Source organism: Corvus hawaiiensis, chromosome 6 (genome assembly GCF_020740725.1).
Source record: "Corvus hawaiiensis isolate bCorHaw1 chromosome 6, bCorHaw1.pri.cur, whole genome shotgun sequence".
Lineage (NCBI taxonomy): Eukaryota > Metazoa > Chordata > Aves > Passeriformes > Corvidae > Corvus > Corvus hawaiiensis.
In genome coordinates, this window is record NC_063218.1 from 46,177,826 (window position 1) to 46,204,760 (window position 26,935).

Sequence of the window (26,935 nt, forward strand, 5' to 3'; positions counted from 1 at the left end):
AGCCTAATCTGGAATTTTCTGTGCAATATTTATTTTTCATCACTAAGCCTTGAAGGAAATGTATTTTCAAGCAGCCAGTGACTTCTTTTTTCTAAAAAAACTTTGTTTTCCCCTGAAGTCAGCTCAGAGCACCTGTCTCTTGGAAAACCAGGCCCCTTTAAGATGTCTCAGGCTGCTTTGAATCACTAATTGTTTCTGAATAGGCAGGCCAAATGTTTTATCACTTCAAACTCCCATAGCAATGCAAATCTATACAGCTGAGAAGCCTCTTTCCATGCGTGGGGGTGATGGGTAAAGATAAGGATTAAAAATAGAAACAAATTCAGCCCGGGGGTCCTCTTTGTTCCTCCCTGCCCTCGGTGGGGTTGCCAGGGCTACATTTGTTCCCCTGCATCGTTTTTGGATGAGATCCAGTGCCCCTTGAATGCAAAGGCAAGAGGTACAGTGGCGGGAGAGGGCCGGATGAGGTCCTAGGTACATACATATTTCATTGCCCATGCCAGGCTCTGTATTGTTTTCTCTCTCTGGTTTCACAAAGGTGGTGTTTTCTAAAACTCCCACTTGTTGAGGGCGACACAGTCCAGGCTTCATCCCCTCTAAAGTTCCTGGCTTTTCAGTCGTTTCCCACTCTGAATGGCAGCCAGGCATATTTCCCATGCCTGGGGGGAAAAAGGGGGATGCTTGGTAGGAAAACAGGACTCGCCAGAGCACTGTTTGGAGGGGACTACATATGCTGTGACATGTCCCCCTCGGGGCTGCTGTGTGTGTTTTGGGCTGTGCTGGCTCACACACTGCAGGAGATGAGCAGCACTTTGCAAAGCCTCACTGGTACAGAGCTGGCCTGACTTCTTTAACTAACCCACAGCCTGAAGGCAAATATTGACTATTAAGAGGTGGAAAATCTCGGTGAGCAAGGGCAATCTAAATCCTCCTTTTTGCTTAGGTGGCCTGTTATTAGAGCTGCCTGCTGTGTGCTGAGTACGGCTGTGCTCAAAAATTGCCAAGAGCTCAGCATTATGGGAGCAAAAGCCAATTTACTGAGTTTCCAATAGAAAGGAAGATACATGCTGAATGTGCATCTGTTGGATGATATTTCTGTTTCAGGCATGCTGCTAACATACAAATGGAAAAGCGACTTTGCATGATTTATGTAGTTACTAGAAAACCCTGGGTTAAGAAGACAATGATACCTTGTAGTGTATTGGGTACTCTTTATTCTTAGCAGAGGAGGTTATAAAATCTATTTTCTATTTGGCTCCCCAAATGAATTCCAGTTGACATTACCTATCCTACTCGAGTACTCTGGAAATGGAGAGCAGATAAAGTATCCTGACAAATAACATCTTCATGTAAAATCGATAGCTAATAAGAAATCCGTCTCCTGAAGATGATAGCAATTTATCTTTAAAATTAAAATAAAGACTGCAAAATTTTGTCAAAGAGAAAAACAAAAAATCTCTGTTCCTCTTTGTTTAGGCATTATTTGTGTGTTACAGGTGCATATAGGATCCAGTTAGGACTTGATCAATTAAGGATAACTCTTGTTATCTTCATTGTATTTTTAAAAGAGACAGCTGCTTTCCCACCAGACTGGGATTTCCAGGGAGGCACAGAGGAACTGGAATGATTTTAGGCTTTCAATGCTGTTCTCCAAAGACTCAACAGGACTGAAACTCGGGCTTAAATCTTTCAGGGGTTTAAGTCTTCAGTGTTGGGTTCCAGCCCAGGTGAACTGGGCTTCATACATCTTACTGAACTGGGGTGTTTATACATAGCCCTGGTCCTCCTAGCAGGGAAAAAAAAAAATTTAAAATAAAGGTTTTGAGTATAAAAAGGACAACTAGAAAGGAAAAATCTTGCCTATACTTTTCGAGCTTGTGTGTAGAGGTGGTCTTGGGTGTCCAAGTCAGTACCTAAAGCAATCCAGTTTTGGGACCCTCCTTATTTCTGCCCAAGGTCCCCACTTGGAGACCACAAAGGCACAGAGCTGTGCTGTGCTCTGACACCTCGCACCAGCAACCCCAGTAGAGCGAGGCGTGGGAGAGAACCTCCAGTGCTGGTGGTGTGAGAGGGCTGTGAGGCTGAAGATGCAGGGCTGGCTGTGTAATGGGGGGGATTCTGAGAGCACAGCCTGGCAGGTGGACCTGTTGGAAAAGCAATTAGGGGCCAATGGGAATGGCACGGGTAGAGAGCAGGAAAAGGTGTCCTGAAGGGTGGAAGCTGTGCCAGGCTCAGGTGCCCTCCCAGCTCGAAACTGGGAGCCCAGGCAGGGAAGGAGGGGGAATAGCTGGAGCAAGAACCAGAAAAACCTGCTCACACCAGCCCAGGATTCACATTACTCACACTGCTTTAAAACAGGTCAGGTTCGCTTTGGTTTCCAGGCAAAGATGGCCAAGCTGCCTAAGGACTGTTTCCAGCTCAGCTTAGAGCAGTTCCGAGCTCCTGTGTGCCCGCTCACTGTGTTCCTGCCCCTGTGCACTCCTACCCATCACCAGTGCAAGGTCTTTCCTGGGATTTAAGCCTTTCTAAGCAAAGGCTGGGCTAAAATCATGCACAAGGACATGTTTCCCAGCCCACCTGAGGGGTGGTAACCATGAGTGGTGGGATCACATCTAGGCACCCTCATCTCCTGACCTGCCACAAGCTTTGGCACTCACACAGCAAGTCCTGTCCTTGAAGCTGGACAGGAGACTGCATCTGGGGATGCTCCCCATTGCAAAGGAAGAGTGGTCTCCCTCCCCCAGATGCTATCACAGGTGAGAAGCTCATGGCAGTGGTGCAAGCTGTCCTGCTGCAGGTCCCATCCGCAAACACCAGGGTCAGCCTCACATGATTTATCACGTTATTATAGTCAACTTCAGCTGGGTGTGAGTAGCAAAGATGAAACCACTTTTTTATTGGGAAGAAGGAGGGGAAAAGGAACTAACAGAGTTAGAAATCAGATTGTCAGAGGCTAATGGCTGTGTCTGCTTATTAGGCAGCAATAACAGTAATTTACCTTTGAATCGCAATAATTCATCATAACACTTTCCACCTACCTCATGAACCCTTGCTGCTTATCTCACCCCTCTTGTTCAGGGATCTGAAAGCATTTCATAAACATTAATTAATTATTCCTCCACACCCCTGGAAGCAAAGTAAGCATTATCCCAATTTTGCAGCTCGAGAAGCTGAGCTCACCTAAAGAGATAATAACTGAGCAGGGGTGCAGGAGCCCAGAGAGCAGGCCCCTATCCCAGCTTCGACTGCAAGCACCTTTCTGCAGAGTGCCGAGCGCAATGTGGGCACTGGGGGTGTGGTCCAGGGTAATTCAGTCCTTCATCCATGCACGTTCCTGTGCTTGCCTCCATTTTCAGATGGCAGGAGAGGTGTAAAAAGGGTGAGTGTTGCTCCTGCCTTGGAGATGTCTCACACTCATCACTATCTCATCACCTTCAAGCCTCCACCACAGGGACCAGGCACCTGCCAGTGTATGGAAGTACCAGCCATTATTCACAGTAGGACTCTCCCTTTTTTTAATGACCATGTTAATGACCCTAATCTGTTGGTGTGAGTGTGGTTAATCCCACAGCTCTGGAGACCAGTAGTTCAGAGACGATTCCTCTCCTGCCCTCTCACACCTCACTTAGCATCCTAACATAATGCTCCAGCACTGAGATGAGCTGGTGAGACCTGTGCAAAGCAGATGGTACCACCCCTGTCCTGGCTTGAAAATCTGACTGCTGTGAGTAAATATCCAGGATGCAACAATAACAAATCAGGCAATCTCTCTCCAGTGTCTCAGGTAAGGGATGTGACATGTGAGCGACATCCTGAAACAAGATGCTTGACATTAAACCTGTGCTCAAGTGCTTTGATGGATCTCGGCCCTTGAAGAAGAGGTCTCCCTGGATTCGGTGTGTGACAGAGATGTAAATTAAGGGGAGAATGTCCGCTGCAAATAATGAGCTTTGGCAGTGGAGGGGAGGATGAGACACCAAAGGTCCATGCAAGCTCAGCCTGTTGGGAAGGGGAATTTTTTTTCCCCTGAAACCAACGGTTGACTTTTGGAAGCCAAATGGGTTCTAACATCAGAGCAGGAGGAGGGTCGTGTTTCATAGACAAGTCATGGTGGATTAAATGTAAATGAATCTGCAGTGTGATGGACAAATGGAATCAGTGCCGGGAACCCCAGCTCCTGGTGGGGGATGGATTAGTAATGGGTACTGGTGCATTTGCACGCAGGGAGGGAGTGAATGGCAAGGCAGGGAGGTTTCCAGCATTGCCCTGCCTGTAGCACTGAACGAAAGAGACATCTCCGGGCTCAAAGAAGAGAGGTCAAGCCTAGATAAACACCAGCTTGGTCCCCCATCAGAGAATCACTGAGGCATGAAGAAAAACTTTAACAGCTGCAATGCTGCTTTTGAACCTCCTAGTAAAAGGGAGGGTCAGGAGGTCAAAACTTTCAATGCCTCTGGGAAGAAGAGGACTTTTCCCCACAAGCCTTTGAAAAACTGAACTAAATTAGCATGACCACACTGCTAAATGCTTGGGAAACCCAAATAGCTCGGGTCACAGGCTACCCGAGCAGCAGAATGGCAAAGAGCTGTTGCATTCCCATACTCAACAGCCATAATTAATGAGGCTATTTCCTAGGCGAAAAGCAGGTCTTCTGCCCAGCACCTGGACAGGAAACAAAACCTTTCGGGATGTGCCCCTGGGCGTCTTTTCTTCTCCTGATACTGTTGCCTTTTCCCCTTTCTGTTTCTCCCATCCATTTTCTCTCTCTCACTTCCATCCACCATTGTTTCAGCCGTTTTTTCCTCCGCTGCTCCCAGTGTCACACAGCTCAGCTCGCTGTTTGAAGTGGGGAATGGCAATGAAGTTGTAATGATCCAGCCATGCTCTCCCCTGGGGTTGCTGAATGGGAATGCAGGAGCTCCAACCTAACTAAATCACTTTTTTTTTCCCCTACTTTTTATTGCAAAAGGGATATTTAAGAGCCCTGCGTCTCATTTTGAGTTACTCACTTTCACTTTGAAGGTAGATTTTTCTTGTTTGGACCTTTTGCAAGAGCCATTCTAGCAAAGACCAGGCAATGCAAACTTCTGGAGGATGTAGAGACTTGGAATTTTTTACTCTGACTCTATCATGGGTTTCATGTTCCTCTTGTACTCTGAGTGTGGTGGGCACCACTTTTCATGAGACCTTTTGCATGTCTCCCTTCACAGTGCTCACCACCAGAGATGTGAGAAGCAGAGAGGCACATGCAGACCTTGCAGTGGCTGTCAGTGCTTTTGGGAAAGGGCTGTATGCCTGCACAGGGCAATCCAAAGACATGAGACCAGCGTAGCCAAGAAGTTGACTGATTCAGACTGCAATCCTGCAGGCTGCTATTGGGCATCCCCATTCCTATTGCAGCCGCAGGAGACAAGTGCTCAGCAACTTTTCCTGGCTTGCTGCAGAAGCGGAAGGAATACTACCTTGAATAAAGCAAGAGGACAGGAAATGCATCACATTTCAGAGGTCAGAAGGCCTGCCCTTGAAGGAGAACAGCTCATCTACCCAACAATCCAAGGTCTCTCCTCCCTGCAAGCCCTAGCCCAAGCAGGGCTGCAGGTGGAAATTAGGGGGTAGAGTCTGTAGTACCCTGGCAGTCAGCTGCAGGGCTCTGCGGTGCCAAGCCCCAATTTGGCTTTCGTGTGATGCTGCAGCATCTTTTCTTTCTCATGTCTCTTGTTGTCCTAGAAACAGAGGAAAAAAATTTTCCAGAGAAACCCTTTTGTTACACTTGAGGCAGCGTCTGCTGCCTCTCACCAAAACAGTGTATGGTCACAAAATAAAACCCTTGCCAGAAAATATACGGCAAGTTCAAAGCCTTCCAAAGAAACCTGGAAAAACTTAATAGTCTCCAAATTTTCCCAAAGCCCTAAGTGTACTGAAAGGGTCAATGAGCACTTCATAACACTGCTACCAATGTATGTTGAGCAACAGAAGGCAGTACTCTTGTGAATGTATATGTAAATATTTTTAGGGATGTAATTATATGTATTATTTATACATATTGTTGAGAGAGAGAGAGAGAGGTCCTCACTTCTAGTTTTGGATTACAGCTTTTGAGGTGGAGGGTGTCTGCTGGAAGAGAAAGTCAACATGCCATATGGTACTGACCACTTTTCACTCCTGGTGCCAGGCCTTTCCTGGAAATACTGGGATTTTGGGGACAATTGTCTTTATTTGAGAGGGAAACTCATCTTCTGGGGAAAACGTGCCCTTCCGTGTGCTCAGCCAGGCAAGGGATGCACTGGGTAATTTCTCTCAGGTACATGAAATGTTGTAGCTGTGTCAGGAAAGGATAGTGACTAACAAATTTCCTGAGGCTTGCAGGATCTGGAGGCACATTCCCAAGGCCTCAAGAAGTCCTTGGTAAGGGGAGAAGGAGAGGAAAGCAGGCAGGAAGGTTTGACAGCCATGATGCTGACCACATCCAGCTCCTGTGGGGAGCAGGGGATGTGGGGCACCCCTGAAAATCTGGCTTCCCACTTTTTCCTTTTTGTAAGGGGCCTGAAAAAGAGACTTTCCTCTACTTTCTCCTCCCAACCACAGCTCAGAGTGTTTTGGGTTTGTGCCAAAAGCCAAAACCCAGCAGCTCTGCAGATTCTGGTCCCTCAAATACCCATTTTCCTCTCATCCCCCATACTGACCGTGGACTGTAGCACGGACTAGCACTGCTGGGCTTGGGTGGCTGCCCCAGGGAAGATGTGCTCTGCTAAGAGAGGCTACATCGGGTGACCTGCTGCTTACCCATGGTATGTTTGTACTCAGGATGGGGTTTTTGTGCAAATGTATTCTGTATCTGAAGAAGCCTCAGAACAAGGACACTTCTTGTGCTCCTGAGCACAGCAGCAAGACAGCATCATCTTCTTTGGGGAAACTCAGATAGGATTACTATCTCATCTGCTGCTGGAGAGAGCAAAGGACCTGCTTGGTTATGATTCAGCTGCTCAGGATGCTGAGACAGCATTGCTCTCCTCCCTAAAGCAGCCTGGCTGCTCAGTGTACAACGAGCACGTGACTTTTCAAAACTCTAAGATACACCTGTAGAAAACCCAGAGAGGAACCAGTGAGCATAAACCCAGAAATCAGCTCATTCACTACTCCTGGTCAGTCCCTGAACATGGCCTCAGCATCACAGGAGCTTTAAGAATAAATCTGAAGGTGGGCTGAGACAGAGCTATGGCTGGAGAAGACGGTCCATGAGCCAGTCTAGAAAAGCTCACCAGTGTGAAATTATACCTGAGACATTTTTATCCATCTCAGTAGATAGAAGGTGTGGAGAACTCTTTGTAGGGTGAGGAATCAAGGGATCATGCAGACATGCGAGTCAGAGTTAGTTTATTTATTTTTCACAGTAATAACTTTACAAGTGAAAAGGGATTTCCAATCTTTTTACAACCTGCTAAAGGTAGAAAGATTTAAAACTCAAAATCTTTTTCTTAAAAGAAAGACAACCGTCCTTGCTAGTGGCAAATGAACCTCTGCTCAGCTTGTGTCCGATTGGGATCTCAGAAGACTATCCAACCTATTAAATAAGATATTCATCTCCTGAGAACAGCCTTTGTTGTTTTCTTTTATAGATCTTTGTTCCTCCTGTGCTGTAAGGTCTCCAGGGCATGGCCTGTGTTACAGAGCGCCAGATGTACTATCTGATTTTAGAAGATCATAATTATGAGGAATATGTCAGAACAACAGAAAACTTCATTTAAAAACCCAATTAAAGCTGCCGAGTGACAGCTACGTACTTGTGTGTTGCATCACCTCCTAATCCCAGCAGCTTCCATGTGGAGAAGGGAGTAGTTAAGGATATCATAAACCTTAGATATGGATATCATAAGGCCCATATGAGATGGGGATTTTTCTGACTCTAAGTTAAAATTGACACATATTTTGTGGTGGAGCAGCAAACCTGAGATCTGTTTTGGAGCAGTAGCCTCAGGATCCAGGGTCTGATGGGTGGGTTATCCTTTCTCATGAGTAGTAGGACACTTCACAAGACATTCTGGATAAAGAAATATAAAGGTAACTGTGTGTCTGGCACTGGGCTTGCACCAGCACAGGCCTTGCTGGAGCACCTTCACCAGCAGAGACCTCGAGGATGGGATGCTGATGCCATCACAGCCATCCCCATTGCTTGGGGGGCCACAAAGGATGGGCATTGATATGCAGGGTGGGGGGAGCTTTCAGGTGGGTTTTTTGAGAGGTAGGATGGAAAAAGCTGAAAGAGGAAGGAGGTGAGAAGTTTCCAAAGCCTCCAGCACGGCAGCAGACACCTGCTTCTTCCAAAACCGGCTGAACCTGTCTCCCTGCCATCATCTCTCTGCGGTTTTAGGGTGATTTAAGCCCCCGGCCAGCTGAAGGGCACGAGGCTTGAGGGCTGCACCCTCCTCCTGTGCCAGGCCAATCTCTTCCTCTCCAAAAAGGGGTTGTTTTCTCTGTTCTACTCAGGGACCTGCTGGGGCAGGTGGAGGTCTGGGCCCTGCTGTCGGACAGGCTGAGCACTTCCAGCCAGGAATGAGCCTGCCCATATGGCCCCACAGAGCCAGGAGTCAGGGATAGGGAAGTACAGTGTGGTTTTGCTTGGTTTGTTTTTAGGAAAGGAGATTTTAAGTCTTCTTTTAAAAAATATGATAACGTTTTTTGGAAATTTTTTTAAAGATAAAAACCTTTTTAAATAAAAGCAGAATTCAATACTTTAAAAAAGTTTTTTATACGAGTTTTATTTTGATTGGAGAGTTTTAAAGTTAAGAGATTAGGAGGAAAATGTAGAATTTATCAGTTCTTAAAAAACAACCAAACAGGAGAATTTAAGATTTTATTTTAAAAGGAGAATTTTAATTTATTGGTTTTTTAGAGGGGTTTTACGACTTTTTAAAAAGAAGAATTTAAGGTTGTTGGGGGAGGTTTTAAAAGAAGAATTTAAGACTTTTTTTTTTAAGAAGAATTTCAGACTTTTTTTTTAAGCAGCCGAGGTGACGGTGCGGGTTTCGTGTGTGGGGCGGGGCTCACCTGGCGGGGGCGGCGCTCACCTGGCGGGGCGGGGCCCGGCGGGGCGGGGCGGAGGTCGGCGCGGCTCCGCGCTGCGGAGCGGAGGGAGCGGGGCGGCCGCTGCCGCCGCCCAGGAGAGCAGCCGGAGCCGCAGCTGCAGCTGCGCTGCCGTGGCCGGGCCGGCGGCAGGTGAGTGAGGGCGGGCGCGGTGGGGCCGGGCCGGGCCGGGCCGGGTCTCCGGGCAGCGGCTGCCGCTGCTTTGCAGCACGGGGCGCGGCCTTGCCCTGCCGCAGCCGGGCCGGTACCGCCGAGAGCGGCGCCGAGCAGGGGGGCTGCGGCTGCGGCGGGGCCCCTGGCCCCGGGTGTCCACGGACAGAGCCGTCCCCGGGGCTGCCGGCGGCTCGCCCGCCTGGCAGGGCCCACCGGGGCGGAGGACAGCCCCACGGGGCTGCAAAGTGGGGCAGGGGCGGCGAGCAGCTGGCTTGGGGCAGGGCGCCGCAGTAACCCCGGCTCCCGTAAGGAGAGCCCGGGCTGGGGTGACTGGGAGCGGCGTTCGGCACCGGCGAGACCCCGAGCCGCGCTGCCACCTGCCCGGTGCCGCGCCGGTCGTGTCCCGGTCGGTCGAGCACCGAGTGGCTTTGCCTCCCACCTCCCCGACGCATCCCCAGCAGCCCCGGCCCACCAGCACGGTGCACCCAGGCCCTGCTGGCAGAAGCAGCATCGCGGCCCCACCGGCGCGGCAAACGCTGTCCGGAGCCCCCAGCGGAGGAGCCGAGGCGGCGTGGGGGTCTCAGCTGCCCGTGCCAGGAGCCTCCTCCCCTCGCATCCGTGGGGCAAAACCGCCCGTCCTTTCTCCCTTCAGAGACGTCTCCGGCTCCCCGAGGAGAGGGGTTAAATTCCTCGATAAGAGCCGGGCTCCAGCCGCATACTTCTGATGCCTTCTGTGAACTCTGCCGGCAGGTTGGCAGGTTGTTTCGTAACTCTACTTGTGGCCTGCTGCGGGGGGGGAGAAGGGGGCGGGACGGGACACCAAACTCCTCTCCTGGCTTTTTTTTCCCTGCCCTGCAACAGCACTTTGTAATTGCAGGTTAGAAACCCAAACGTGGGTTCAAGGGTATTGTACAGAAGAAAGGGTCACAGCCGTGCACCTCTGACTCAGAGTGGCTGCCTCAGGCACAGCCCATGGCACTCCTCTTGGGATGGCTGATTTCAGGAGAAATTGGGCGGAAACAGACGAGAAATGGTCGAAAGAGGCGAGACGGGAGCTTTGGCTGCTCCTCGCCGTGAGCCGGGGCCCGCTCCCCGGGATGCCGGTGCTAACGGCGCGGGCCCGGGCCCCGTGCTCTGCCGGGACTTGCCAGGCAGGCACCGGGCCCCGGCAGCGTGTGGGAGCACGAACGCCAGAGCTCCGCTGTCAAATGGCGGAGCCCTGGCGCCTGCCGGAATGGGGCAGCGGTGCTGCACACACCTGTCAGCGCACCTCGAGGGGCAGCTCTGTGGGGAGCTGCACTCCTCATGAGGCAGGAATTGCAGCTCTTCTTAGAGAGAAGAGAGCAAACCGTGTGCACATGCTGTATCTGCAGTGGGTAGGAGTGGGAAGCGTTTTCCGAACGCTGCTGGTTTTCCTTATCAGGCAGTGCCGGTGATGTCTTCTCAGGAAGGAGTTGTGGGGAAGGGGGGATGTTCTTACCTTCTGCTGGTACCGTTGGAATGCCAGGAATCCTCCCACATCCCAGTTATCTGCTGGGGGAGCCGGAGCACGGCGCCTGGACTCCCTCTCAGCATAGCTCCACTGGCTTCCCTGTGCCCTCTTGAAAGAAATGGCATGGAAATCCAGAAGCTCCCACAAGTGCATACATTTTCCTGACGCCTTTCTTCCACCATGTTGTTCAAAGTTGCGAGGCCGGGGAGTGCCGCTTGCAGCACTCACAGGATTGGGCACTGCAGTGCTGGGGGTCCTGCACTCTTTCCTAGCAAGGAGATGCCAGTTGCTCTAAAATATAAAACTCTTTGCAAATGAGTGTGAGAGGGACATGGGAATTAGTTTTGCCCAGGTCTTAAAGAGGCAGACCCAAGCAATAATCTGCCAACATGGGTGTGTTGTCCACCTCCACAGTGGAGATGTGTCCTGTGGCTGCCTTCACTCTTGCCACGTGCTGCAGGGAAGTATTGCTTGAGTGCAGCTGCATGGTCCACACTGGTTCATCCCTTCCACGTTTTCCAGCATCTCTCTGTCCTGTCTTGTTCATGTTGTCTTCTATAGGAAAAGCCTCCAGTGGTGGCTCGGAATTGACTGAAGTCCATGTTCTGTTGTTTCTCCATGTGCTGGGGAGGGAATGCTTTGGGACCAAATCCAGACAAAGGGTTAATCCTGCCTGGCTGGGAGGCAATGATGTGTGTGCCAAGGCTTCAGAGCAGAGTATTTTCTGGAGTCATGCAAGGTTGGGTGCTGTGGTGAGCTAGGTAGAAATCCAGGTGCTGCTTGACAATGGGTTGCTCTGTGCCCAAGTTTAAATAAAGGCGAGGGACACTTTAAGTGTCAGCTCTGTGTATGCATTGTTTTCAAGAGCATCTTTTTAAAGGATGTTCTTCCATCTGTCCCAACTTGTCTAAGCCCTTGTAAACCTGTGTATTCAAATTAAAGCATAAGCGTGGCTCCACTGAAGGTTTTTAACAGAATCCTATTGTTGTAAAGGATTGCTAACATTTTTATGTCCTTCCATTTTTCAGATGCCAAGTTCAGGAGCTCCTAAAAGCGGCTGATTATCTGGCTTTTTGTGGGCTGGACTCAGCATTTCTTGAGGGTTGGGGTGCTTCCAGCTGCCCCAGGCTAGTCATCAAGAATAACTTGTTGCTAAAAAAGAAAAAAAAGTGGGGGAATAACCTGAAACACTTTTTAACCAAACACATGGATGGATCAGCCCTAAGCTGGATGGAAATTTTGGGGCAGTTGTGCACCATCTGAATTTGGGAAGGTTTTTTCTACTGCTTCCTAACCATGCTGCAGTTCAGGTCCTGCTGAAACTCTTCATCTTTGGAGCCACATGCTCAACCTTCCCGTGTCCTCCCTGGTGCCTCCTGCATATCTGGGAGGACTGACAGTGGAATGTCACAGTGCTCTCAACAGCCTTTTGGCATCTAGAGCCCTCCATGGATGTCCTGCATGGTGTTAGACTTAGCACTGGGCTCCTGTGAACAGCAGGAACTCTGGAGGCACCTAGAGCATCCTGCAGGAGAGTAGCTGTGTTGGCAGAGAAGTCCAGTGAGTGGCAGCTCTCCTTTGCTCCCTGCTTTTCCTGCCAGCCCAAGGAAACCATTGGCACCCAGATGGTGTTGTGAAGCTGTCTGACTGGGAGAGCACTTGTAGGGTTCTTGCTGGTTTAGTGACTCCTGCTGTGAACATTGCTTTCCCCAGGAAATATGAGTGTGCAGCAGGGAGCTGGTGTCTGCCTCTGGATGCTTGCCTGAGGCAGCCGGTGGTGTGCAGCAGGTTAGATAAACACCATAGGCATCTCTAGATAAGAATAAAGATGGGTTGTGTTGGTTTTTTTGGAGGCTTTGTGGTTGCTGTTTTCACTTGCCAATTTTTATTCTCTTTTCCAAGTTCTGGCAATGTTTGGAGGTGTCAGCACTCTGTTTTGCTAAGAGCCAAACATAATTGCAGTGGGAATGCTGGGTGGACCTCTTTGCATGTTGTGATCGGTGCTGGCTGGTTCCTGCAACACAAACACACACACTCTTCTCTGAGCTTAATTGTCAGAAAGCAGCTTGTGATCTCCCTGGGTCTTGACCAGTATGCCCAGGTCTTTGCTTGATGGTGTGTGCCTGTAGAAAGTTAGGTGTTTCCCAGGATTGCTCTGAGGTCATCTCTCCTTCCTCTATTCCCTGCCCTGATTCCTCTGGGATGGGACTTTCTCAGGGCAGCTTGTCAAGTCCTTGGGGTCCCATCCCAAAGGAGTGGCTCTGTGAGGCTTTCCCAGGGCTAACCCAGCCTGGGCACAAGGTTGTACCACATCATACGTGATCCAAGGTATTCCCACCTGCCCACCATCAGTGGGGAAAAAAAGCTGTGTCTGCACAGGTGATAGTGCATAAGGGATTCCTGTAGTTGTTTGAGGGTTTTTGCTGGGTTTTTTAAAGACCTTTTCTATTGCTCTTTCTAGTCTTTTAAAAATCTTGCAAACTCAGTGTTGTATGTTGGGAAAGGACATTTTTTTCTCCCACTCTGGAAAGGAAGCATCATTGTGACCCAGGAGTGGAGGGACTAGAAACATGGCTTTGAATCTTTGAGATGCTGCATGCTGAGGACTAGCTGTCCCTCGAAGCTACTTCTCCTCAAGTACTTTTTGGAGTGCCTTAGTGCAGTTTGAGGATTGCCTAGACTGAGACATTGGATTTGGTCTTGTCCTCTTTTAATTCATTTGGCTTTTTAATGACCTGCTGGGAGGTCATTAAAGGAAGTTAGGCTAGGAAGTTCAAAAGTATGTATTTCCCCAAAGCAACCCCATGTGAGCATTAGTTGCATGAGGATTAAGCACCTAAATGCTTCAGAAGAAACAATATATTTTTATTGAGTCTCCCACTCTGTGCAGGCAGGATTGCTGGCCCAGTCCCCAGCATGTGTTCCTATCCCATTTTGGTCCTTCAGGTATCACTGAGTGCTTGACCTATGTATGGAGCAGGAGGTGGAGCCCTTTGCTGGCATTAAAACCCCTTCAGCCAAAGGTCCAGCAAGGCAGTTTGGGGTATTAGAGTTGGTTATGCAGCCATGATTTCCATCACTTGTAGGACTGTGATTTGTACCCCTGGATGGATGTCCCAGGTGCACTTGCCTCTCTGGAGATATGCCGTGATTTTACTGCTTTAAAGAGCTTATTGTCTCTGGGTGGGTTCAGGCAGGGATTGATAGCACCTCCACCTAATTAGTCATGTGCCAGGTAGTGTGAAAGCAGAGGCTTCCAAATTACCCAAGGGTCTTATCAAAGGTTTCAGCCAGGATTCATTCTGAGTCTCTTGTTTATTTGTCTTTGTGTCTCTGTATGTGAGAGAAAGGAGCCTATTCAGCTCTCTGAAAAGGGTTATTAAAATCCTTTTTAATCCTACAAAGTTATAAATAAATATCCATGACAGCATGCACCTGCGTATTCATCATTGCATCCTCTCTTCTGGACACCCAGCAGTGTGTCCTTGACATGTGGCTGCTTTCTGAAGCAGGGTAGGAAACTGCAAGTTATTCTGGAAATGGAGAATAAAATCTGGAAGGTTTATCCCTAGTTGTGCATTTGCTAATTTGTTAATTACCCTCTCCTGTAGGAGGAGAATTGGAGTGGAAAGAGGATTGCTGGTGGCTGACACCAGCACTTTTAAAGGAGGATGGAAGGCCGGTTGGAGGGACAATATTTGTAGGTCATTTGGCTTTTCTATGTCCCCGGTCCTACTTGCAGGAGAGCTACAGAGCCTGAATTTTCCTGTAATCCTATGGAGATTAAATTCTTGATTAATTTGACAGGAGACAGGGAGAGTGTCTGTCTCCACTTGCATTATAGGTTGCCAAGGCTCATCTCATCCTCTGGGCTGGACTGGGCGAGCATCTCAAGGAAGCTGTGCTTTGAGGGTTGTTTCTGGCTCTTCTGGAGGCATTGGGAGAAAGACCTCATTGCTTGGGTTTTCCCCATTTTGGTCTCATCCTTGAAGGTGCGGGGGAATGGAAATTCTCTTTCTCTTCTTTGGCTGGGGAGGAGTATTTCCAAGGCTTGAGCAGGCTCTTCCCTCTCAAGATTCCTCCTGTGTTCTGTGTGGTGACAAATATAACCTGTGTTCTGACATGGGGAATGGACTGTGTGTAATAACAGGGCAATGTTCACAACTTGCATTGTGCTTTCGCTGATGACTGAATGCTGTGGAAGATGAACACAGCAGACATTCTGGACCTGCTGGCATATGAGTGCCATGGTTGTGTTTGTGTGGATGCTTTGGCAAATACCCCTCAGAGCTTGCCTTTTAAGAGCTATATTGTGAGTCATCCCCTAAAGATGATGCACCAAATCTAGATCAGCCTAGAGCCCCAAGATACCTAGACCTAGTCTTGCCCCTGCACTGGGGGCAAAGCTAGGTCCATCCTGGGCATGGCATCAGGGTGCACACAACTGCACAAGAAAAAAAGAGCATGGCAGTGCAATAGCCTTTCGTCTTTCCCCTCTAATCTACACACTTGCTAATTTTTCTTCTCCCCCTTGTGAAGAAACTACGGATTTACTTCCAGCTGCTTTCATGAAGTCACTCTTCGCATGTGGGACTGGGGGTGACGGTAATGGTTACAGGAATAGCAGGTGCTGCCAATGGTTCCCTTGCAAACCTTTGTGTTTAGGGCAGACTTTCCTAGCCAGCCCTGCCAGCTCTTCTCCCCCCATGGACAATAACCATTAGTGCTGCAGGGGAGAAACACGATGCGGGAAGGTGTGAAAGATGATCCTTCCGCTTCCAGGCTGAAGCGCTGTAATGTGAGTGTGTGCAGTAGGTGGAGGGGTGTTTTTGCTGCTTTTAATTTATAATGAGCTTTTGGTTGGTGGCTCATCTGTGGGGTGGACTGACTAGTAATCATCCCTAAAATGTCACTGCCTGTGATTCTTGATGTTTCACATGACTCTCAATGCTGACCTGCCATGGCCACAAATCTTAATCTTAACTTGTCTAAGAGGGAGAGAAGGTTTCCCAGCTTTTTCACAGTGCTGTTTCTGAAGTTTCCATGTAGGTCTGATGCTGTAACAGGCCCAAAAGCTTGGGTTAAAAACTAGAAATCCTGACAGGTGAAATTGGGATGGAGTGAGTGTCTTTGACATCAGTCATGATGTGAGCCTCCCTCCCCTAAATCCCTGCTGAAGGCCATCACCCTGAGGACCATCCCCATCCTGCATCACAGCCCTGGGCAGGATTTGTCCCTGACTCTTCCTGCCCTGCTCAACATTGGCCAGCCTCCTCAGGCATGTTAGCATGGGTCTGTAATTTTTGGGAGGAAGTGGAGCAGAAAATCTCTAAGCCTCTATTTTTCTCTTAATGGGGGGTTGCTGACATGGTGCTTATGGCTCTCCAGAAATCTGTCTCTTTGGGCAGTTCCTGCAAGATTGCAAGATCCTTGTGTGGGACATGTCCCCCGTGGGCTGCCAGAGGATTTTGGTGGTGGTCTGTGACTTCTGGCTCAAGTCAAGCTTTAGCTCTCGAGCATGCAAATGCCACAAGACATAGTTTTCCTTTGATCTCCTTTAGTGCAAAAAGCCCTTGAAACACGGATGTAAGTTTTGCTGATGCCAAGTGTGCATTATGTATTGTAGGATGCCCTCAGCAGAAGCTGTTTGCTATTGAAAGGCAGCAGACCCTAGGGAGTGTTTGGGCTCGGGTCCATCCATACATCCCTGGTAAAAGTGCACCATCAGGTTAAATTATTTATTTTGGTAATTGGCTAAGTTTTAGGGCTTTCTGTCAGGTGCAACATATCAGAGTAGGGAGCTGGATGGGGGATGATGGGTGAACTGAGGATATGGGGTTATTATGGCTTCCCCTAAATAAGCTGCTTGGGCGTGAATTAGAGCCCCATCCTGCTGCTTCCTTGCTCCTGGGTGCTTGTGGCTGCCTTGCGTAAGAGCTGGTGGCTTCCTTAGGCCTGGGGGCTGAGAAGCCCTTGCACACCCTCCCTGTGACAGTGGAAGAGTGAAGAGCTGCCTCTCTGGGCTGTGACCACTCTGGCAGGACTCGTTTGTCACCTCTAGAGCTTGTTTAACCCATGTCAACTCTTTGTGCAGGGATGAAGTTAACCCATTTTCTGCTCCAGTTTGGAGCTCTGTGCAAGCATCTCGCCCGCACTCTGATAGCCCCCACGGTGATGGACAGGACACTGCCCTCTTTGGTAGGCGACCGTCTGGACTGCCTTGCACTGGGCCAGGGGATGTGTTCCTTCAGGATCCTGGGGCCAGCATCCTCAGGACGAGCTGGAATGGTGGAAAGGTCATGCACCAAGTGGCTGCAGGCAGGGGCTTTGCCTGGTGCTCCCAGCTGCGGTGGCAGGGAGCATCGGTGGTTGCCAGACTCTGCTGCACGGACAGCTTGTTCAGAGATGTGGATGGTCATCTCTGCCCGGCATGGGAACTTCCAGCCTGGGAAGTGCCACGGCATCAAACCTTGCTGTACCTGATCCGTGCTCAGTGTTGGCCCTGCTGGTCAACCCTGACCACAGCATCGCCTTCTGTCCTGGGATGGACATGGCATGGAAAGCCCAGCAGAGCTGCTCAATCCCTGCAACAGCTCAGCCAAGGACAGGTGATGCCACTCCAAAAGAGGGTCCCGAAGCAGGAGGATACAGTTCATGGTCTGGAGGGAAACCTGGACCATGTTCCATCCCCTCCAGCCTGCTGCAGGTGCTGTCAGGAGGCTTCAGTTATTTATGGATCTTCTCTGTGTTGGTCACCTGAGTAACAGGGAGACTTCTGCCCCACCAGAAGTTTCAGCAGATGGGCAAGTACCATCTCCCCTTTGGTGCCCAGGAGCTGGGCCTGGTACTTCAAGCAGGGAGAGACATGAGGAAGTATTAAATAGCTGCTGGATGTGTCACCGCAGCAGTTGATGCAGGGCAGTGAGTCACAGCCAGCCTGCCAGCGCCCCGGCATGGAGGATGGCAGCACAGGGCCACCCCTCCCCTCCCCTCTTGCTGCTTACTCATGCATTGGGTTGGGGCTTTTTTACTGGTGTGTCTGCACACGGCCAGGATGAGCATCCCCCTGGCACTGGGTGGGAGAAGAGCCAGAGGGTCAGGTTCGAAGTAGAAATAAAACAACTGAGAGCACCCCAGCATTTTCCTGGACTGCATCCAAAGGGATGCAAAGCTGCTGGTCCCCATGGACACCTTGGTGCTTCAAGGATGGCGGGCTCATCACAGCCTGCTCCCAAGTACAAATGCAGTTTATTAACTGTGAGACTTTGACTCTACCCTCAGTCCAAACCCTGACACGAAAGGCTGGTCTTCTGGATTCCTTTCACTTTTAATTAGGCTTTCTTGGAAGCCTTCCCTGTGGTGCTGCTTTCCTGCCACCTGGCCCTGTACCCAGCTCACTGCCAGGGGGTGGACATAGTGAGGGAGGTGAGTGAACCTGCAAAAATGGGTGAAACCTTAGTGCTGGCAGGTTGCCCATCTCAAAACCTCTATTCTGGTCTCAGATGGTCCTTTTCAGGAGCTGTGGTAGAGGTGGTTGGGGTGCTTTGGGATTTGGGCTGCAGCAGGCCTTGCTGTTGGGTGCAAAATGGGTGGATTTTTTCCAAAGCAGTTTTTTTTTTTTTTTTTTTTTTTTTTAAAATTCTTGTGTGTGGCAAGTTGTAGTAGAAAGGCTCTTGCAAAGTGCTTGCAGTCCTTGGCTGGAAGGTGCTGTCTCAGCTTCTGAGAGACCCCATAGGATACACAGCAGGTGGCCCTACAAACCAGGGGTGGTCCTCACTTCTGTGAGAAGGGTGACTGGCCGATTTTCTTGGCTGGGTGTGTATCATTTCAGGGCCAGGGGAGGTCACCAAACCCTTATGAGTCCCAGCAGCCATCAGGATGGCAGTTTGCAGGAACAAAATGTGTATCCTCCTGCACATGCAGAAATACTCCATCTCCTCTTTCTTTAGCCTGACAGTTTCAGGGAGGCTGGGAGACAGCAGTGCCAGGAATCAAAATAAAGCTGCAAGATCTGAGATTTTTAATTTTTAAAAAAAAATTTTTTTTAGCGTCAGCATTTGAAATTCTGACTTTCAGTTAGGAAATCTGTTGAAGTCATGGTATGAATCATCCCTACCCTCAATTTTAGGACCCATCACATGGGGAAAGGGAACAGAAAATTAGTCATTTTGTTAATCTGCTTCAAATAAAAATTATTTAGAAATCTATAGTGAGGAGGAGATAAGAATAAAATGAGCAGCTGTCATGTATCCTGGCACCCACAGCCACCTGCTGGCTTCCCTGGTGCTGTTTTGGGGCAGGGGCAGGGCCTGGCAGCTGCCTGCACTTCTGGTTCATGATCAAAGTGACCTCCTAAGGCAAATACAAACAGAGGCAGCTGGAAACCTGCCTTCTGCTGAGAAGCTGCTCTTCCCCAAGAAAAGTCATTCTTGCCCAAAAAAAAGTCCATTATTTCTCCTAGCCGGTGGTGTAATGAAGACACCCACTATTAATGCAGGGGGTCGGCAGAGAAACTCATGAATAGAGGGGTCTATTTGCAAGTGGAGCAATGAGACTCTCCCCCAGCTGCTGTGGTTTTGAGTGGTGGTAAAGAACTGAGTGGGTTACAGCAAAGGTGATGCTGGGGGCAAGGTGAATGTTTTTAGGTTTATTGCCTGGTGGGTTTTTTTGAACTAGGGTGGTGCTGAGTGCAGCCTGTGATGTCCCTCCCAAGCAGGAGCTGAGGGGTTCGAGGAGCATTGCAGGTGCCCTCAGATAAGGACGGGCCTTCATCCTGTCAGCTCCCTCGTGAGGCCAGGGATTTAGGGGAAGAGGGGCAGCCAGGCTGGTTTTGGGTGGGAGCTGATCCTGCCCAGAAGGCAGGGGGAGGGCAGGCAGAGAAAGGAGCAGCCCCCAGCCCTATTTAACAATACCCTTCAAGGGGACAGATAACCTCCTGTATCTGACAGCAAGCTGGAGATGACTCCCAAGACCCCCCCAGAGGTTACAGCAAGGACTTGCAAGGATCTAAGGAAACAATAAAATCCATTGGATTTTGGGGTGCTGGAGAATGTGGTGGGGGATATGCCCTGGCTGCTTTTTGGGGGGTTTCTCTTACATGAGGAGGAAAGCTGGCTGCCTCTCTTGCAGCTTTTTGGCAGCGGTGTGCCGCATGCTGGTAAATGATTGCCTGGAACACGGGCCAAGGCGGGGCTGGAGGTTGGTGCTTGGTTTGAACCCGGACGGGTGCTCGGGACCCGTGTGCCGGCAGCCATCCTGCTCCCACAGCCCACAGCATTCAGCAGCCACTGGATTTTGCAGGCAAGGTGAGACTGTTTGGTGTGACTCAACAAGCTGGGTTATTTTTCTTATTTATTCTTAAGCTCCTGACCCCCTTACTGGGTCACAGCGCAAGAAGGCGGATTTGAGACTAGTTTGGTCCCTGGCCAGGGATGGGGGGGGTGAAGAGGGAGTGCTCTCTGGGGTGTGTTGTGCTCCAGTTTTGGTGTTAGGGTGCTGCTGAGGGGGAGGTTGGGGGGTGGTGAACAACAGTGGCTTCAGAGTGAGTTGGGTGGTGCCACAGTGGCACCTGGACTTTGCTCCATGCCGGTGGACACTTGCAGCCTTGAATACACAGGATTGAGGAGTGGTGCCAAAACACGGCTTTAAATTTAAATCTAGCAAATTCTAGTGGTTTGGGGCTTACAGGGAGGTGGGCCGAACCCAAGGTGTCCTTCAGCTCCACAGTTTTCCCCGGTCGCTCAGCCAAGGCAAACATGAGCTCAGCGCCGAGGTATTTGCAATGGCTCATCTGTGCCCGTGTTTTGGAGGTGGGCAGGGAGGTGGCACCAACAGGACCTGGCACCTGCACAGAACGTCCTCACCAAGCTGTGTCTTCCTTGGTTTCTCCTTGCCTTTCTCATACCATGATTAAAATTCTTTGTCACCGGAGACAGGACCCTTCAAGCCCTCCCTTTGATTACTCAAGTAGGCAACAAAAAATAATGAAGAAGTGGAGTTTAACCTAAGGTCACACTTTCTCACGGTCTGGCTGCAAACTTGGGACATCTGGAGGAGGGGGATGATGGGGCTGCAACTAGCCGGGTGAGGTTGGGAAAGCAGTTTGTGACCCCCTGGATGGAGGGCCTGGAAATTTTGCATATGTTACTCCATCCAGGGCTTTCAGACAAGACTGATACTGTCAGAACCAGTGTTATAGCAGGGAAAATAGGTACATCTTTTCACGGTGTTTGAAAACACTGTAAGCTCAAATATTGGAGTTCTTTACAGCTTGTGCTTAATTTTTTAAAATTTATGATGGTTGCAGTTGTTGAGCTGCTGGAAGAGCAGGAGTTGGGTGTGCCCAGGCTAACAGGTGTTACTTTAAGGTAGTAGTAGCTACTGGATCGGAGCTGAGCTGTGCCCTGGTGTTGGTCAGAGCCTGGCCTTTGTCATGGGTGTTTATGCCTGGCTCCCCCTCCCAAACCCTACCTTTAGTCATGCTTTTGTTCAGAAAGAGGCTTTATTTTAATTTCTTAATCCCTCTCTGATAAATTGAGATGGATGTAAATATGAAAAGATTAAAATGTGCACTATCTGCACCTTCCCTCTATATCATTGCAAAAGCAGGCAGCTAGCAGTTCCTCTGCCTTTTCCAATGCAGTTTAGAAAATCCCTCACTGCCACTGTCAAATTGTCAGAGAAATTGCAGTGAAAGTCTAGCAAACCCATTAAAAGTCTGTGCTCACAGCAGAAATAACCTGGGCATCTTTTGGGCACCACACAGGCATGCAAACCCCATCGTTTCCCACCACGGGAAGATTTGGACCCACTGTCCAGACATGAGGGAAGAAAAAAATATTTTCTTTGCAGATGAATATCAGTGTTTAATAACATCAGCAAAAATGGAATCTGTGCAGAGGGTGGCAGGGAACAACTTCTTGGTCTAGGATTCACCCCATGGAATGATGATTTAATGACACCGCTTTTAAAGCCTCTTGCATTCCTTGTTAGTGGCTTGGGATGGAAACCTTGTTTCTTTTCTCTGCACCGGCAGCCTGTCCTGCAATGACCCAGAGCACCTGAGGCCCAGCAGCCGTGGGGATGGAGCTGAAGGTCTGGGTGGATGGGATCCAGAGGGTCGTGTGTGGAGTCTCAGAGCAAACCACCTGCCAAGAAGTGGTCATCGCCCTGGCACGGGCCATTGGTGAGCCATCTCCATCTGCTGGGGGAACGCCCCATCTGCAGGTTCTTCCTGGGAAGAGGAGTCCTTGGGTGGGTGGAGGTCTTGCTCTGTGGTGGTGGGGATGCCTGTGGGGCAGCAGCTTCAGCACACCCCTGCTGGCCTCTGCTTTCTCGACCTGATGTGCTCACCTCCTCCCGGCAGGTCAGACGGGCCGCTATGTGCTGGTGCAGAAGCTGCGGGAGAAGGAGCGGCAGCTGCTGCCGCTGGAGTGTCCCTTGGAGTCACTGGCCAAGTGCGGGCAGTATGCCAACGACGTGCAGTTCATCCTACGGCGGACAGGCCCCAGCATGGCTGAGCGGCCCTCCTCGGAGGGCGCTCCCCAAGCTCCTGAGAGGACGTTCATCCGGGCCAGCTTGCCCATCAAGCCCAGGCTCACCAGCATAGATGGACCCCGTTCCAGGGAGCCAAAAAAATCCATGACCTTCAGCCTGGGTCCTACAGGCTCCAGCGACCTGTTCACTGTGGGCCGATGGAGGCACCAAACACGGGATGGGATAGACTTGGAGGGTGGTGGGATTGTCCAGCCCTCCAAGGAGGAGCTTTTTAGGAGAGTGCTGCAGCAGCAGGAGCAGCTGCATTCATTGGAGGCCCATGGGGACACCCTAGAAATGGACCTACAGCTCTGGGAGCGCAGCCGGGTTGCCGGCCAGGAGAATGAGATTCTCTATCTGGAGCAACTGGTGCGGAGGAATGAGACGGAGCTGGGTGAGGAGGAGTTTTGGCAGAGTGAGCTCCGGCTGGAAAAGGAGTGCGAGCGGGAGCGGCAGGAGCGGGTTAGGAGCCTGCGGGCCAGCCTGGAGGAGTACACCCAGAGGATATATGAGCTGAGTGTCCGGACTGAAGCCCTGCAGGAGGAGATCCAATGGGAGATGGCTGAGAGGGCCAAGAGGGGGAAGGAGATCTCTGTGCCCAGTCCCATAGAGCTAGAGGACATGGCCACCAAAATGAAAAGGGACCTGGAGGCCAAGGTCAAGCAAGGCACCCAGCTGGAGAGCAACCTGGCCAGCGTGGAGAAGGCCCTGGAGGAAGCTGAAAAGAACCTGCAGGTAGATAGGACTGAGTTGAGCCACCCCATGGGGTGGCAGGACCTTCAGGGGTGGGTGGGACCAGCTTGCCAGCCGCATTAGACCAATGGGTTGAGGGGGGTTGGTTACCACACCTGTGCAGTGAACTTGGGGCTGGGTGCACAGCTCTCAGCAGCAGTAATCACTGTCAGAGGGACACCACCATTCTTGTTCCACTGGCACAGGGTCCCATACCCATCGCTCTCCATGCAAGCTGCGTCTGGGCTAATGCTCCTGCTGACCAGTGCACCGGGAGCACAGCATCACCCTGCTCCAGCACAGACAATGGTGCTGGAGCAAGTGGTCCATGTGTGGGGTTGGTGGCATTGGCACAAGGGTCAATGTCATCTTGGATGAAGGACTCACAAAGGGGATAGCACAGGTCCCCATGGTGCCCGTGCACAAAGCCTTTTGACCATGCAGGGCTTGGGCTCATGGTGGGAGGCTGCACAGTGTGGAGATGGCAGCTCTGGGGCTGAGCCGTGGTGCCCCCCCAGCTCATGGTTGGGGGCTGTGCAGTGTGGAGATGGTGGCTCTGGGGATGAGCTGTGATGCCCCCCAGCTCGCCTGTTGCAGCCTCCCAGCATCGGGGGGTCAAGGGGCTGCATGACTGCCGCCGTCCACCCACCGGGTCCTTTTTAGTGGAGCAAAACGGGGAAGCTTTTATCCAGCCGGGCCTTCCCCAGGCTGCCCATGCTTTCAGCGTCTTTCGTTGAGCATCTCATTTGCGTTTGGCATCTCCCGGCACGGCGGCGGCCGCCGTTTGATGGCTGCTCGCACCCTCTTGTGGAGATGCAGCAAAGCAGGGCTGTTCCCAAACCAACGCCTTCTCGTCCCCACTGTCTGGGCACCCCCCTTCCTACGGGCCCTCGGAGAGGGGCGACCGAGCCACAGTACCCCTGAGGTCCCCTCTGCTGGCTTCGGCAGGGTGAGCCCCAGCGGGGGAGCAGCCCCAGGGGATGAATGCAATCTGGCTTGGGGCATGGGGGGAACATGCGGCTCACCCTGTCCCCCCCTCGGTGTGTGTTTTGCAGGCCCAGACCCAAGAGCTGGAGGAGTTAAATAAGGAGCTGAGGCAGTGTAATTTGCAGCAGTTTATTCAGCAGACGGGGGCCACGGTGACCGTCCTGCAGGCCAGGTCCGAGGAGGACGCCCAGCCGGAGCCGAGCCCGTGCGAGCTGCCAGCCTACCGGAGAAACGGAGGTCAGCACGCTGCCGCTGGCTCGGCCGCGGGGGCTGCTCCGCGGGACCCCTGCCCGCTCCCTGCCTCCTTCTCCAGGGGGTCAGCCCCAAGGCTGACCAGTTCTCCCCTGGGCACTCAGGTTAGGCAGGTGGGGGTTTGTGTGCTGGCATGGCAGTCGCTCACCACTCCAGGGGGTTGCAGAGATTTGCCAGCCCTGGGGCTCCTTCCTCCTCCCCACTGAAGCCTGGGGGCTGCTCGTAGACATGCACAGGAGTCGGATCCTGCATTGCTGCTTTTGGGGCCGAGGTGGCTGCAGGGAGCTTTCCTTCGAGGCCTCACTCATGTCACCACAGCGGCTGCAAGCAAAAGGCAGGTGGCTGAAGGCCAGCGTCAGTCCCCAGGTGCTGTGGGCTGGTGGGGACATGCTCTGGCCGCCAAAGACCTTTCTGTATTTGGCGAGGGAAGGGTGGTGCCCAGGGCCTTGTCTGCATCCTCACAGGCATGAGAGGCGGCGGCGGGGGGTTCTCATGGAAAGGGACCTGGTCATTTCTCCTGCGGAGCACCCGGAGCGGGTGACGTGACTGCCCTGCGGCACTGCGGCGGCCGTTCCCAGTGAGCGTGGGAGGCCGAGCCCTGCCTGAGCTGGATGTTTTTCCCCATCCTGTAGGTTTTTCTCCCACCGCTGGCACCGACTCGCCTCCCCAGGTCAGCACCAAGCAGCTCCTCGGCCATCCCAGGACCCTGCCGGAGCCCCTGGTGTCCAGCCTGAACCCCGAGGGTGCGTATGTTCTCGTGGGGCCCTGGGAGCCTGAGCCGGTCTGCAGAGGATGGGTGGGAACAGGGGAGAGGCTTTTGCTGCCCAAAATGGGCTGCAGAGAGCAAGCGTGTGCTGGTGGTGGGAGGCCAGAGCTATTTATAGATGCCATTAGGAAGCGCAAAGCTCACACTCCGGCAGTTTCTGCTCTGCTGCCAGGGGCTCTCACGCTGGCAGCCCGGCTCTCTGCCCTGCCAGGAGCTGTGGAGGATGGTTCTCATCCCCTGTCCTGCCACTCTGTATCCCCTAGGATTAAGACCTTGCTCAGTTAGGATGGGGAGAACTTGTCTCCTGTCTTTTACAGGAGCTACTTTTGCTCCATCTTAGTGACCAGTTCACCCCAAAACCCTTTCTACCTCCTGTGACTCTCTTGTCACCTTGCACCTGTTTTTTGGGTGCAGCAAAAGTGAGCTGTTGTAGGGACACCTCCCTGCCGTGGTGATGCTGCCTCCACCTTGGCATCCTACTCCCACCCACGCCACCTTTGCCTCAGCAAAGCCCTGCTGCCATCCTCCCCACAGCCCAATCCATCCACCTCCATCCTTCAGGACACTGCAGCAACTGCATTTCCATCTCCCAGTCCAGGCTTTGTGCTCGCAGACATCCTGTTTTCCACTCCCCTTTTTGCAGGTGTTCACCCACCATGGTGGGATTGCTCAGGTGGTTTTTTCTCTTGTCTTGCAGTTGTATCAACCAGGCAGAGCATCTGGAGGTAGAAGGGCCCAGGCAGTGGAGGATCAATTGCCTTCAAAGTGTAACTGTATAAATAAACCATATTATATATATATATATATATTTTATATTTTTTTTTACTGCTTTATATTGTGAATGGATGTGGATGGCCAGACAGAATATTTTTACAGACTTTAAAGTAAAACTAGAGACTGAGGACACAAAACAACCCTCTTCCCCTGAGGATGAAAGCGACTCCCTTCTAATTTTTTTTAAGCCATTTCTATATTCAACAGAAAGCAGCAGTGCATCCATTCTGCACAGTCTTCTCAAAAGACCCATCGTGCATTTGGAAAAGTCCTTGTTCCTTTGACTAGGGGAGCGAAGCTGCAGTGGAGACCTGTGTGGAGGCTCACCTGGATGGAGCAAGTTAACAGATTTTACAGCAACTCGTCACAGCAAGCGGGGCCGTGACAAACAGCCTCTTCACTGGCTGCAGGGGAGGCACAAAAGCAGCTTTAAGACAAATTTCTGGCCCCTCTTTTTTTATGTATATTATAAGAAACCTGTAGGAGAAACCCACTTTCTGTGGTGCCATGGACCACGCTTCAAGACAGCACACAGCGGGAGCTTGTTTTTCTTAAATCCATTTAATTTTTCAACTTCTTTTTAAAATAAAAAAATTGCAGAATGAGCCCTTCCCCAGGGGTGATGTGAGTGGGGAACAGGAACAAAATACTCTTGGTGACATTTCCCTGATATTTTAATTTTTTTTTTTTTTACTTGATGGCCAGTAGTTACCATTTTGTTCATCTGTCCCAGTGGGTTGCCTTGTATTTTAATTGCACAGCCAAAGCGGTTTGGGGAGGGGATGAGTTCATCGGGGAGATCCCCGAGCCTGTTTTCAACGTATTGTATGCAAAAGATGTGACTTGGGCTCAGCGTTCACCGTGAAACCCCGCTTCCTCTGTGCACAAATGTAAATCCTGTGCGCCGCAGATCCAATTTTCAATAAATCTTTGGGAAAGGATTTGAGCAAAGCGAGTGTGAGCGTGCTGTTGTGGCCAGGGTGAGCCGTCCCTGCCGGCGCCTGCTTCAGTGCCTGACGGCCACATCCGAGCGGTTTGTGCACCCCGCAGCTGCCTCTTCCATTTCCAAGCCATCTCTTTCTATTTGCCGAATGAGAGCTGTGAGTATTTTATAACCAACTGAGTCTTATGCACACAGTGCTCTTTTCTGCTTTTTTTTTCCC

At 51.0% G+C, this 26,935-nt stretch overlaps 1 protein-coding gene and 1 long non-coding RNA gene across 6 annotated transcripts in view; one reads left to right on the forward strand and one right to left on the reverse strand.

The window, feature by feature from the left end:
- Window positions 1-26,718, forward strand: part of RASSF7 (Ras association domain family member 7) — a 33,625-nt gene extending 6,907 nt beyond the window's left edge. Inside the window, exons 1-6 of one of the 5 annotated variants that reach the window (XM_048307184.1) lie at window positions 9,110-9,212; window positions 21,757-21,911; window positions 22,092-22,996; window positions 24,049-24,217; window positions 24,865-24,975; window positions 25,696-26,718. In XM_048307184.1, the coding sequence (XP_048163141.1) occupies window positions 21,809-21,911; window positions 22,092-22,996; window positions 24,049-24,217; window positions 24,865-24,975; window positions 25,696-25,727 (1,320 nt within the window). In that variant the 5' untranslated portion in view covers window positions 9,110-9,212; window positions 21,757-21,808 and the 3' untranslated portion in view covers window positions 25,728-26,718. The other 4 variants (XM_048307181.1, XM_048307185.1, XM_048307183.1 and 1 more) reach the window with 4 other exon arrangements.
- LOC125327559 lies at window positions 24,096-24,870 on the reverse strand. Its single transcript, XR_007204309.1, has 2 exons — window positions 24,695-24,870; window positions 24,096-24,553 (listed from the first exon to the last, which is right to left on the reverse strand). It is a non-coding gene; the product is annotated as an uncharacterized LOC125327559 (long non-coding RNA).
- Window positions 26,719-26,935: the final 217 nt, after the last annotated feature.